The sequence below is a fragment of the Pezoporus occidentalis genome, unplaced genomic scaffold (genome assembly GCF_034315485.1).
Source record: "Pezoporus occidentalis ecotype Australia unplaced genomic scaffold, CSIRO_AGI_Poc_V1 ctg139, whole genome shotgun sequence".
NCBI classification, from domain to species: Eukaryota; Metazoa; Chordata; class Aves; order Psittaciformes; family Psittacidae; genus Pezoporus; species Pezoporus occidentalis.
This window is the reverse complement of record NW_026913198.1, coordinates 1033447-1047319: the sequence shown is the minus strand read 5'-3', so window position 1 is coordinate 1047319 and position 13873 is coordinate 1033447. Positions and strand designations below refer to the sequence as shown.

Genomic DNA, 13873 nt, shown 5'->3' with positions numbered 1-13873 from the left:
TTCATGTTCAGTTCAGTTGCTAGCTGGGAGAGAGCAGCCTACAAAATGGGTATGTTCTAGTTCTTGCTGTGTGATCATAAAGAGCAATGGGCTGAAACGCACTAAAGTATAATTCTGCCACATATGCTCCTGAGAATTAAAACTGAAGTATGGAGATAGTTAAGCCAGGCTTCTCTTCTTGCAGATGTAGATGGTAGCCAGCATGATTTGCTATGTTGTAATGTTTCCCAAATAAAAGACTTTTCCCAAATAGAAGACCTATCAGACAGGACTGCCACCTGGAAAAACAGCCTAGGAAAGGAGTGATGCCGGCTTCCTTACTACTGCATGGCTCTAACATGAAGAGAAGGAATGAATCCCCAGAACTGCAGCCCTTATCTGTAGGGTGGAGGCTGTAGAGGAGGTGCAGTCATACTCATGATGTAGTTACCAGTCTGCAGCCAGTGCTAACACAGAGGCTGCAAACCATGAAATCCATGCAACGGTGCTGGAGTAAGTCATGTCTAGCTACGGCCAACAGCAGTTCTAACCAACTACCATGCAAGCTGAAAAGAAAAGGAAGAACAGGCAGTTATTTAAGCCATTTACTAGGCCAGTTAGGTCCAGTGGAAGTCAGGGGTGACTCAGTGTTGCTGGTGAGTTCATGAAGCATACTGCTGCAGTGACTGGGCATGATCTACCTGGGTGAGTGGTTGCTGCCAATAACTTCATGACTGCTGCCTGATCTCAAATTTGAGGGAAAAAAAAAGACATGGAGCACTCTGAGACAATTCTGTCCAGGCAGTATTTGCTTTTCATATGAGACTCCCCACTGGCAGCGTTAATACAGTTGGATGCTGCTAAGGACAATTGAATATGACCTTGATACAAGAAAATGGCACATCTATAGTGAAGGAAGTTCAAAAGGGGTGTAGGACTTTCTGCTGAAGTGCTTAGTCCCCATGAAAAAAGCAAGTGTGAACAAGAGCAAATAGGACCAAACCCCACATATGGATAATTTCTGTTCCACAAGTGTGTTTCTTTCTGTGTTTTAAGAACATAGAAACAGGAAAGAATGAAAAATGTCATAAAAACTTAACAGCTGTCTTTCTTGATTAACTGCTACAATGCATGAATAATTTTTTAGTACTAAACCTATTTAAAACATTTTATGATGTGGTTTGAAACTTTAAGTCACAGGTTTACAGTTTTCAAGACAAAAACTACTTGGGTAAGTATTTGCATGAATTTCCATATATATTACGCATATCTGAATTCAGGTTTAGTAGAAAGAAAAAGAGAAGAATATATCTTCATCAAAGCAATGTTGTCCAGGCTATTATGCTATTTAAGGCTAACATCAGACATTTTATCAGGAAGGACTTTAAAAACAGGTGCATGTTCTTTTGTCACTGACAGTTTTCCAGGCCAACCTAAAGCCATGTATTTGGTACAGTCAGTGATAAGAGGGGCTAATACATCACTCTCTGGCACATACAAAACTTCAAGCAACAAATAAATAGTTTGGATGACATTGAAAATTTTTTGTGGTCCATCATGAGTGGTCTGCTGAAAATCAAAGAAACCTGTAATTAAAAGCATAAACCACTCTATTTGCAACATTTTCCTATCATCACGGATACCTTTTTTATTTAGGAAGATTCAGTTGCAGTATATGCTGCTCCTCCAACCTCCAGGGATTTGCCTGACCTTGAGTTTGAAATGCCGGAACACTGTTTTTTGGACATGCTGGAAGACTTTGTAGTGGGTCTGTGAAACTGGAAAGGAAGTAGGTGGTTTGAGCTAGCACCAATTTAGCATTTGTGAGTCAAAATTTGATGACGGACTTTTGAGGGAAAAGATAAAATGTCATCTCAGAGAAGTGTTTTCCATATCTCATTTACTGCATAAGGAATTCCATATCAAACAATGGTTGAAAAATGGCTAAGCAACTTGACCTGTAACACAATTTTGCTTAAATATTTTAAAACACATTTTAAATGTTTTAATGTTGCACTAAGAATAACTTGATAAATGTCTTGATACTATTTTGAGTGAGAAAGTATATCCAATTTATCACTGGACTTAGTTCTTATAGGAATTAAAAGTTAAAAAAAAAATGGAAAGAATTTTAGTGTCATTCTGTGCATAACAAAAGTCCATTTCCAATAGTGGACATTAAAAGGGAAAACTGTAAATTTTATGAAATTTCAACTTCTAACAATATTTCATATTGTAAAATGTGTTTTTGCTTCCTATACTTAAGTCTATATAAAATACCAGTCCCCTTTCATAGAAGACTAAGACACAAATAAAAAAAAACACAACAACTGAACTGTGGCAATTTTGAAATATTAATCCTAAAATTTCACCTTTTTATTTTAACAGAGTATAATTTGTGCAATATTGGCATTTCATTCTTTTTTTTTAAACTGGAACAATAACATGAAGCTATCCACCAATGCACAACTTCTGACACCTGATTGGCTGAAAACTATAACTGTGTCAAAGAACAGGGATTTTGCTTAAGTCCAATCATATCAAGCAGAATTAACACATTTAATATCAGCATGTTCCATCAGAATATTTTCTCAGCTGGCTATAAGCTGCATTGCTGTGTGGAGGTTGCTGTCACCAGCGTGGCAGACTCCCTCAGTTTGTGCATGGATCACCACTGGACATGATGCACGTTGTGTCCAGAGAGAGCCAAAAGGGACAGAGCTCCTGAGGACACACACAGGAAATGGCATACATGGTTTGCATCTGTGCTCTGCATGTTAGGTCATATGCTTTGGCAAAGGGTGATGGAGATTAAATTTGCCTAGAAGCATTTTCCAGATTTGTTCTCTGATATACAGCAAATACAGATTTTTCTTAAATGATAAAATTAAGTTCAGTATTGAGAGGTAAGATAGCCTGTCTGTAGATCAAGCATGTGCTGAGCATGAATATAAGACAGAAATTTTAGAGGTGGAAGCAAGAAGAAGGTAACCTTTAGAACATATGTCCTTTAGAAGTGCATGTCGCAGTGCTGACATTAACTTAATGCACTTAATTTGCCTTCAGGACTTCTTACATTCACTCATTAACATGCTAATGTATTTTCCAATTTTATTTTTTCTCTTAATGACAATTCAAAAAAAAGCCAACAGAGACATGATAGAAAAAAAATTATAGTGCACTGTAGCCATATCTACTAACTTATAGTTTACTTAAGGTGTTAAAAGGAAAGAGCAAGATAATAGTTTGAAGAAATGGAGCCATTTTTTCCACAATATTAGCCAGAATGACAACTAATACTGGCACATCCAGCTGCCAAATGCCATATTGTAGTGAATGCTTATACTTTGAAAAGCCTTAATGCTGCACGTTATTTGAATTGCTTGTAACATAGTCACTCTTTAAGGTTCTGCTTTAAACAACCTCAAATGATACTTTGAGAAGATTTTAATTCAAGAATTTAATTCAAGAATTAATTTAAGAATTAATTTTAAGGGAATTTAATTCAGCCCTATATATTATAAGAAAAAAAAGAACAAACCAACCATTTCTGGTAATGGTTGAACTCATACACAACAGTTCAGGAGCTACTGTAGTCTTAGATGGCTACTGTTTCATTTCTATTTTTTTTTTTACCCAGACCCAATTCCCAATTAACCATATCCCAAGTGTTACAGATACACATGAAGGATGCTCGATCAGTATCTTATTCTCTGGACTTTAGTTTGAAATTAACATAATTTTCATGCTGCTTCAAGCATATTGGTCAGTACTAAATTCTGCAAATAGTTCCTGTAGAAATGCAGACGTAAACAGTAAATAGATTTCTTAAAATCACTAATTAACTGGTGTGTCCTATGCCACTGTCTCCTTCATAAAACAGACAGTTTATGTACCTTCTGCTAGCTGATTCCTTCTCAAAAGTGATGACCTTGAGCAGACTCATGATAGGGAACTTTTTAGATGACACCAGTGAAAAAAGATGACAGAGAAGTATCTTCCATGGAAGACCCTCTGAATTTCTTAAGATGTGTAACCATAATCCTTTCCAATGGGGACATTTAAAAATAACTATAATAGCATTTTTGATATATATTTTATTTTTTCAAGAGCAATCAAAGTTTTTCCTAGGATACTGTTGCCCCTGCTCCCACAGGCTTCAGTCAAAAATGCAGGAAGAAGTGATTCTGTAGACCTTTACAGGCTTAAAAAACACAGACTGTAACAGTAACTCAAAGCCTCTTTGTCTCCTTCAGACTTTTGTACTCCCTGAGGAAGCATCTCTGAATCTGCACCTTCAGCAATATGGAACTCTCAAAATCTGAGTGTCTGCACAAGGAAGCCCTCCACAGCATTGCCTTCAGCAATCACCAGACAATGATAAAGATATTGCCAAACACTTGAAGCTGGAGCAATGTTTTCAGGTGCAGAGGAGAAACTTCAAGTAAGTGCAAACAATACACAATGTACTCTCTGTCCCTGTCCAGCCTTCAGACTTTGCAGTTTCAAGTGTAGGGTTCCAACTGAAACATAAAACTTCAGGATTTTAGATCATGGTTTACATTCCTGCTGTTTCTGACCTAGTTAGAGACACTGCATTAGAAATGCCCTGCATGTAAATAAATCTTTGCCTCCAGTCATTTAAAGTCTGGAAAGGTTGTATTTACAAAAACAGGCTGAACTTCAACTCAGAGGTTTTTATTTCCCTGGCACTCTATAGAACTCACCATACTGAGTTGATAGCATTTGCAAAGATGCTGCAAACCTTTCATGCTCTCCTTTCTACTGTACACTGCCATATAGCTAAAACCTCATGAGGACTGAACCACTAAGAGGAAAGGAAGCATAACAACTCCTAGTGGAATGTAATGATGAAAAAGGCTAACAAACATAAATGCTACAGGCAGTAGTAGTATAAAAGAGGAATGAATGAAAACACTTTGACATTAAACTATACCAAACCAAATACACACTTAAATAACCTGGAGTCACTCTCAACACATTTCCTCTTCAGATCTAATAAAAATGAGTTTTTTAACAAAATCAAATTGCACTAATTGTTGAAACTTATGGATACTGTCTGAAGAATTCAGCAAAGTGGGCTCTTTTAGTTATTCTCTATTTCTAATTTAAACCTCAGCCAGGCAGAAAACAATGCCCTAGTGGTTCCCATTTACGGAAAATAAATCTGTTCTCCAAATCTGCATCTTTTTTAGGATGGCATGACAAACATGCACCAAACTACTGCAAGGTATACACCTTGCACTTGCAGAGTATTAGCTGCATTTCTCAGGTAGAAAGACTCCTGAAAAAGGCAGCTTCAAAATCTGGGCAGAGCTCCACGGGAGATCTGCTGTGTCAAAGCATGTTTGACTTGCTGTTTCTGTTAGCAACAAGATTTTCAGCACACATGTGCTCTCCCTGAATAAAAACAGAAATTGTTGGTCCTTGTGAACTTCCGAAAATCTGTATCTAGAAATCAGAGTGCTGTTCAGTGCTGTGACTACTGCCACTGGCATTTTTGACAGAGGAAATGCATTTAGAGGCTGACCTGAAATTGAAGAGAAATACTCTTCAATTATGTTATCAGAGTTTTTGAACATCTAGACTAACTGCTGATAAAGTCTAAGAATAATACAAAAAATATCCAAATAGTAGAAAATTATTAAGTACCTGTCAATTTTGTAGGTCAGTCTGAAATGTCTGCCTAGGCAGGCTCATCTAAACAGCATCTGTTGTAGTACATGTGAAACCACATACAGAACAGAGCTATTCAGAGAGCACAGGTCAATTGATCATACCCTGTAAGGCAGCAGTTCTGAAGTGACCGGACAACTATAGGACATGAGCATTTGCAGTGTATTGTTAGCATCATCCGCCGAATGAGACTGAAGGTACTGGGTGTACATACAGCAGAACTATCAAAAGTACCAACTCAAGATTTCTCATGCAACGGTTTTTGAATCTCAAAAACCCCTACTTTTGTTGTTACTGTTCTTTGCAACCTTTAAAGTTGTTTTATTTTAATTAGGGAAGGTAAGATGTGAATGTTTTCTGAAATGTCTGCAGCACGGTTGAAATTTATCGGACCTTCAAGTCATTTAGCTAAGCTTTTAGATTAAAGCCTTTCTCAGTCTCAGAGTGACAGCCAAATGCCTGGCTACTACACTGTTGCATATATACTGGTGCTAATAGGTTTTGATAAAGTTAGAGATAATATTTTTCTTTTTAATATAAAATGTTAATATTAAAATTAGATATAGAATTTCTTATAGCTGAATAGGTTCATGCTGACCTAGCCATCTAGAAATGCGACTATCCATTTGTTGTTATATAAAGGAAGAATACCTGCCAGACTTCAGACTGAAAAAAATGCCTTTCAGTATGAGTACAATCACTTTGAACTAACAGCTTTTAAAGAATCATCCCAGCATACATTTAAACTAAGCTCTTCTATCCAAATCTAAAAGGTACTTGTGGATTCATCATCCTGACTGCAGCACGGTTTCTAGATCAAGCCTTGAAGCTGATGTGATTTGAGCATGCATTTGATCCACTGTGCATATATATGAAATGGCAGCACTGCCATCAGAGGCACATTTATCACAGAGAAAGGAATTTTTTAACACCCAGAGAGGCTTAAAAGCTCCCACTTCCTCCCTCCAGATATTTCACAGTTGCACAGATATATGTGCATAGCCATACTTCCTGTTGTGCAGCATTGGTGATTGTGAGTTTTCTTTAACTTCTTTCATGTTCAGAAGCATGCTGTAGTTTTGTAATTACTATCGAGACTGGCACATAAGCTAATAAAAATCAATTATCAGCTATGAGATTGGAGGAACAAAACAGAGGAAGAGCAGCAGGGCAGCAACTGGGCTTATGAAATTAAGAAAAAAAATTACAAGTAAATGTATGTCTCATCCTGACAAGTGAGGCACTCTGCCTCTCTGTCATCCCTTTCATCATGCAGATGACTACTCTCACCACATAATAATGCAATACCTCCTGTCCACTGAATTTCTATAGTGGCTGCCAACTGTTTGGATAGCTTCTGGATAAAAAAGGATTAAAAAAACACATTTCACAAACCTTTTTAAGAACTCCATAGCTTTTCAATATTTTCTTCTCTCTTTATTTTTTTTTTTTAATTAGTATGAAGCCTAGTTACTCTTTACCAGTAGACAAAGAGTGCCAACCATACCAGATCTAGGGGGCTTGAAAACAAACAAGTGGGAAAATTAATAATAAGTACTCATATTTACATTTGTTATAAAGAAACCTTTGTATTGGAGGAAGCTAGATAATAAATGGCATGCCATCTGGTTTGCCCAGGGACAGGGCAATGAGATCTGCAGATTACAGCTGCTCCTAGATAGGCATTATTACCCAGTAAACCCAGTGCTTGAACAGAATTGGCCCATGAAGAAAGAACAGCAGAGGCAAACCAAGAAAGTGCTTCAGTTGGCAGGCCCAGGAAGTAGTGATGCTGGCAGCTACAACTGCAGGTTCAGCTGGGAGGCTGGGTGCACTACTTGATTTCCCTGGCTTTGCTGAACCTTAATGGCAGCATCTTTGAATAATACTTTCAGCTACCTCCTGTTAGGAAGATGATTCTGTCTTATTTCTTGAACAGAGCAGTGTGTACGGCTGTGTACTGTGTGTACTGTGTACTGCTGTGAACTACAAATGTGTAACAGCGAGCGCTCAGCATGATGCCTCCAGCATGCACAAAATGTGTAGAACATCCCTTTGGCATAACAAGTCACAGTGAGAAAACATGTTTTCCTCAATTGAGTATCAAGCAGAGACTCCTCTCAGATACATTTAATTGTCCAAAAGCTAGCTGTTTGGTCTGTCCTAGTCATGCAAGCTTATTGGTTCTCTAGTAAATGGAAAGATGTTCACAAGAGCAATTTGGTACAGTCACACAACCAAAGATCCCATTTCTTGTAGAGCAGAATTAAGCTAAGGTTCTCAGTTCTCATTTTCAGAGTGTTGAATGACCGGGCTCAACAAAAACCCTCCAGATGTAGAGAGAGAAGGTGCTCCATGGATTCAGTAATGCTTTCTACCACAATAATAAGTAGGAGAGCATGAACAGAGAAAGTTTTTTCTTGGAGAGCCTGAGGCTGGGCAACAGTTCCTATTGGAAACCAGTATTGCAGCATCACTGCCTTTAAGTGTGAAACACATTTCTGCCCTTTCCATCCCAAAAGAAGTACACAGTAGTGCATATCTTAAAATAAATGAATAAATAAAAGCTAAAGAAGCATACTGAACAAATCACACAAACTCTGAACCAAATCCTCTGTCAAACACAGTTCTCCCATGGGAACATTATGCAAGACAGCATGTGGAACACACATGACAAATGCTATTCGTATCACTCAGAGCACTGCTAGGAGGCTCTTAGATATTAAAATAACTTGTAAAGGGAGTTAACTCTAGCTTTCCTTTTGGGTTAGCTTTACTTAAAAAAGCCTTAGATTGTTTGGATCCTGACTGACCCACGTCTGATTGAAATGACACACTTTTATGGAGACATCTTGAAATCCACATAATAAAAGGTAATAAAAGCATCATCCATTTTAGGTTCTGTTATTCTAACGAAGCTTGCTCATCATTTTTATGCTTGAGGCACAAGACTGGCAACATAATGTACAACCAGCTACATAAAAACTACATAAAGAAAAATTAAATTAAAAGACAACCCCACAAATGGTTTCTCATTTTTTCCCACAAAATATGGAAACACTTTTTGTGTCTTAGCAGTTATTCTCCGCACTAGCATGTTGCTGGTTTTAGAAGTATGAATAACACACGTTAGCCAGCATCACAGAAAACACAATGGTTACAATTAACTATATGCAACACATTTTAGAGTATTCATTGTCTGTCCATAAAAAAACCCAGTGTATATTTGAGTATAGGAATACCTGGGCACTGCATTTGGAGGTAATTTTTCCAAAACAACTTGTACTGTCACAGCAGGTGAATGATATCAAATATGCTCTATGCTACTTACTATGAATTCCAAGTTTTACTTACCAATCCTGAACAGCGTTGAAAGATTCTTCGTTCGTGATGTCATACATTAAAATGAAGCCCATTGCACCCCGGTAGTAAGCTGTGGTAATTGTTCTGTACCTCTCTTGACCAGCTGTGTCCTGAAATAACAAACAGAATTTTTATGTGTTGCAAATAATTGACAAATCCTTATTTATTATTTTTAACAGAAAGAACACTCTGACAACAATATGGTACAACTCTGCAATTCTACTCATAAAACTAATTAAGAGGAAGAAAACTGGGAATAACAGGAAAAAGGAGAATTCTGCACTGGATCATAATAGGAGGGACATATCCCTTCTGTCATGAGGTGAGAGCAGAGAGAAACTGAAAGGCATGATCCTTCTTGTCAGTTAGAACCCCCAAGTTCTTCCTCCTAAGGGATGCTCTCCATCCAGTCTTGAAAAATGTATTCTTGATTACAGCTGCTACTACTTAAACTTACTGTAGTTTCAGTAATTCAAGATGTAAAACTAGCAGAAGTTAGACAACATGTCTCACAGAAGGTTAGGTTATGTCTCTCTGGATAGGACAGACTACCCTTAAATTTTTCTTTTTATACTCTGAGCTGGCTAAGCCTATATGAACTGTAGTCTGGAGGCCAGATAGCTGCTCCCAGATTTTCCGGTGGTATTACTCAATATTAAGGTACTAAAACTCTTTCACTAAGACTGTATATTCCAATACTCAGATAAGTTCATTCTCAATAGGTCTGCTAGCAAGATAAAGGTATCATTGAAATGTTGAATAAAATAATTTCTTAGCAGAAGAAATATCATATAAAACCATTTCTTTGTATTTCTTTAAGGGAATAAGGGAATAGGGTTTACTGCCACGTTTTGCTGCCTTATTTGATATTAGAGAAAAAAGCTGGGAGGGACAGAAAGAAAATATGGCTTGTAGCAAGCATGCAGTCTTTCTGTACAGAAAAGATATGATTTTCAAATAAATTTTGGCAGTATCTATCTGCTTTTTTGTCAGAGACATATATGGTTTGAAATGCAACAGTATGACAAGCAGGAGCCCACTGCTATTGAAGAAAATCTTATTTTGCTGCAGGTGATTTCCACTGAAGCTTGTCTGCAGATAAGAGTGAACAGCCCTAGCAATAAAGACATAAGTCAGGGATGCTTCCTATACAAGACAGCAATTATTTCCTGTACATAGTTAAAGGTAGCTAGTGCAGGCTTACGCAGTCCTGACTACAGAGAATATAACATGAGTGTAAAAGAAGACAAATCCAGACAAAAGTTCTTAAATACACATTTTGCGCAAAGGAAAATGAAGCTGCAGATGAAGATCCAAGCACTCACTGACTGTGGGATTGGAGACTGTCCTCTGGACCTAGCCATTTGCTTTAGGTCAGTTTGGGAAGGAGCCACGTTTTTGGAGTTGTTCTCAATATAGGCATCTAATATGTTCCGGTATCTAATTCTATGTTAATGTGATGATAAAAAAGAAAATTTTGTAAAGTGGTATTTCAGTACATGGCATAGATGGATGACCACGAATAAAGTGGAGTTTATTAGTTTCAAGCATTGATAATTACATTCCTGTTAGTATTATTTTCCATTTACTTGCGATAGGAATGCAACTAAAAATTCTAATTGGTCTAATGTACAAATTATGTAGGGAAGTGTTTATGAGCATGTAAGAAATGAACCCAAATATCAGTAATCAAAGCAATTGTGTTCCATATATTCATAAACATCTCTTTGTATTCTGATTAGAATATATTCATAAATGTCCTCAAGTCAGCTCCTTTTCTCTGACCATTAGCGGTCTCAAAACACCATTTGTCAGGAGAAATTGCATATTAGTCTTAGTTAAAACAAAACAAAAAGGGTTTAGCAGCTGCAAGAAATATTTTCAAATATTATATTCACTTTCATAAATTCTGTTGTCAATAAAATACCCACAATTCCATCAGCTTCTGGTTAGGTGATCCTATCTTAGTGACTCTTTTTTTAATAGGCACTAGATTTCAGATATCAAATCACAGAGTTATAAGGTTTAGTGGACATAGTACTTTAGAAATTATCCAGTTTCTGAGCACTGCATACAGCATGCTGGTTAACAGCCCATGGTCCCGAGAATTTGGAATACTCGGACTTGTACACTTGGTGTGCTCTGATGTCTCTAGGACATTTTCATTTTGTTTGTTTGTTTATATTAATTATCCCACCCATAACTGAAATTAGATATTTGCAAACATTTTTATGCTCTGGATCCTGATATGTATAATTTCATATTACAAAAATTAACTTTTTTTGCCAGAAATTCAATACCTAAAAGGACTGCTAAACCTTTTCCACCAGTAAAGATCTTGCATAGGGCATTACGTATATATATATGCACTGAAATAAGAATGACAGAGATGCAGATTGAGAGCAAAATAACTCTTTCTGTGTCAGGGTGAAGACAGAGATCTGGTATGTATCTGGACGACTCTCCTCATCTATCTAGCTAGCTAGTTATCATGTATATATATGTTTATGTATATAAATAGCTATAAATGTATAAAATATAAAATGTATAAATGTATAAAAAGTATGAGATAGATAAGTCTAGATTACTTTGGCTCTTCATTTGAGTTTGTTATGAATTTGACAGTACAATGAACTTTAAAGCCAGGATACATTAGTCATTTTTATAATAACCACATGAACCAGGTTTGGTCCCGTGCTTCTCCTTTGAAGCAACCCTTAAATAATCTCATGGGAAATCTCCTACAGATTCTCATTATTGCTGTGTAACTGCCATGTTATTGAAGGCATTTGCGTATGGGGAATGCACCAGCTGCTGACAACAATGCTCCCAGAGGAACGGAGAGATACAATGTCACAGCCATCTGTGCAAGTGGAAACACTCAGGAATAATAACCTAGGAGGCTCAAGAAGAATTTGTACTCCACATGAAGTTAAGAGTTTATGGGGCTTGAAAAGTCTCAAAATACAAAACAGAGAAACCAAGGTTCCGATACTAATCTTGAAAACAATATTTAAGCTTGCGAAGTACACTTAGCTGAGCTAACTCAGCAGAAGTAAATCCCCCTTACAGTCAACTCCTGCTAAACCAGATTTCATCCAGTATCTGTCACACCAGCTTAGCCTATACCAGTAATTTTGAGAAATATGGTAAATCAGGCCTTTAAATTCATTTGCTGAGTGTGCGCTCTCCCTCCCACCCTTGACTTGCACAGCACCACTGACAAGAACAATATTTTATGTAAATAACTTCCAAGTGGAGTTACTCATTACTGATGCAGACAGTTTTGAAGGTGAAAGAAAACAGCATTTGGCAGCAAGAACTTCTAATGAGCCTGTTATGAAGGAATTCAGTCTGGAAAACGCAAAATTATTTTGTAGCATGCTTGAGTGACTCTGTGCCTCCACATTTCTATCCTGCATGCTAAACATACAAATATCCTTCTAGATGCACTACTTCCCCCCCTGCCCCGTTACAAGTTTTACTCATACCACAACGCAGCTTGTGTTATGTCCCAAAAACCTGACAGCAATAGAAGAGGATATCTTGGATGGTGTTTATATATCTGTTTTACATCCACAATATTTGAAGACAAAGCAAACAGAAAGGTAAAATTAGAAATGTGAATTGGGTGAGTTCTCACTTTGTGGGTCAAAATTCTCTGTTAAGGTAAATGAAACTGGAACAACAATCAACTGCTGCTCCTTTATGAGCTCCCTGTTTCTTTCCTGCTCTTGCTGCTTAAAGGCTATTTACATAATCCATCAAAGAGACTGCATTTCTCTAATTTCTCCTATTTCCCTTCGAGGCAGTTAAGTGAATGAAAATCTAAACTCTCTTTTGGGGCAGCACAAAAGACAGCTCCCTTCTTTTCATCAGGGATCTCCGGGGTCTCACAGGGAAAAAGGCTAAAAGTATGAAAAGCAAACAAACCAGTAAGACAGCTGCTCTGAGAGGGGCAAGGGACAACCTCTGCAACAACCCTCCTGAGATGGGGAGCAGACAGGCGTAAACCCACCTGAAGCCTGCTGCTAACCACCCAGGAAGAGCAGCCATGGGTTTATAGCAGAAGCAACTGGTCAGGGGAGGACACGGAGGAAGAGGAGCTGACTATCCCAGGAGCACCATTTCTAACAAATAGCACTTCCAACAGAAAATGCTAGGCATGTAGAAACACAGAGATATGAACATTTACAACTAGGAATGGAAAACACAGTTCAAAGCAGTTTCTAGAGCTAATGTATGCACACACAATGTAACACTGCATATTGCCTACTCCATCTTTGCTTATATATCTATCTCCCATCAGTAGCTCTTTCCAGACATTTCACGGCTTTGGTTTCCTGAAATTCCATCTTGTATATACATACGTGTGTGTGTGTGTGTATAGATGCATATATATATATATACACACATATACACACGCGTATATATATATACACATACACACACATGGGTCTGCATTTAAGCATGTGTGCGTGTTTGTAGAAATATATGTATCTATTTCAAAAAAACATTTGGAGTATGAAAAGCCAGCTACTCAGCCTGCCATTACACAGCTGCTAGACCTATATGCTAGGCCTTAGAACTCTGATCACAATCACAGCTGACAGTTCATTCACTGTGCGGAAGGGATATGGGAGCATGACAGAGCCACCTGGAAATAGCTGGTGCCAGGGCCGTGGGGAGACTCATTACTCTAAATGTGGCTACTAGAAAGAGGCCTGGGAGGGCTGCCCAGGCAGCAGAAGATGGGGCAGAGCTTGCACTAAATTTTGTCTCCCAAGTTGGGTTGTAAAACTACTTTACTGTCAGATTTGCTTTACCTCGCTCC

At 37.7% G+C, this 13873-nt stretch overlaps 1 protein-coding gene across 2 annotated transcripts in view; it reads right to left on the bottom strand.

The window, feature by feature from the left end:
* Positions 1 to 13873, bottom strand: part of RAB3C (RAB3C, member RAS oncogene family) — a 200208-nt gene that overhangs the window by 139755 nt on the left and 46580 nt on the right. For both annotated transcript variants that reach the window (XR_009962993.1, XM_062609532.1), the window contains exon 3: positions 9031 to 9149. Coding sequence is in view for 1 of the 2 variants with exons in the window: in XM_062609532.1 (XP_062465516.1) it covers positions 9031 to 9149 (119 nt within the window). In the remaining variant the exon portion in view is untranslated. The remainder of the gene's footprint in view (positions 1 to 9030; positions 9150 to 13873) is intronic.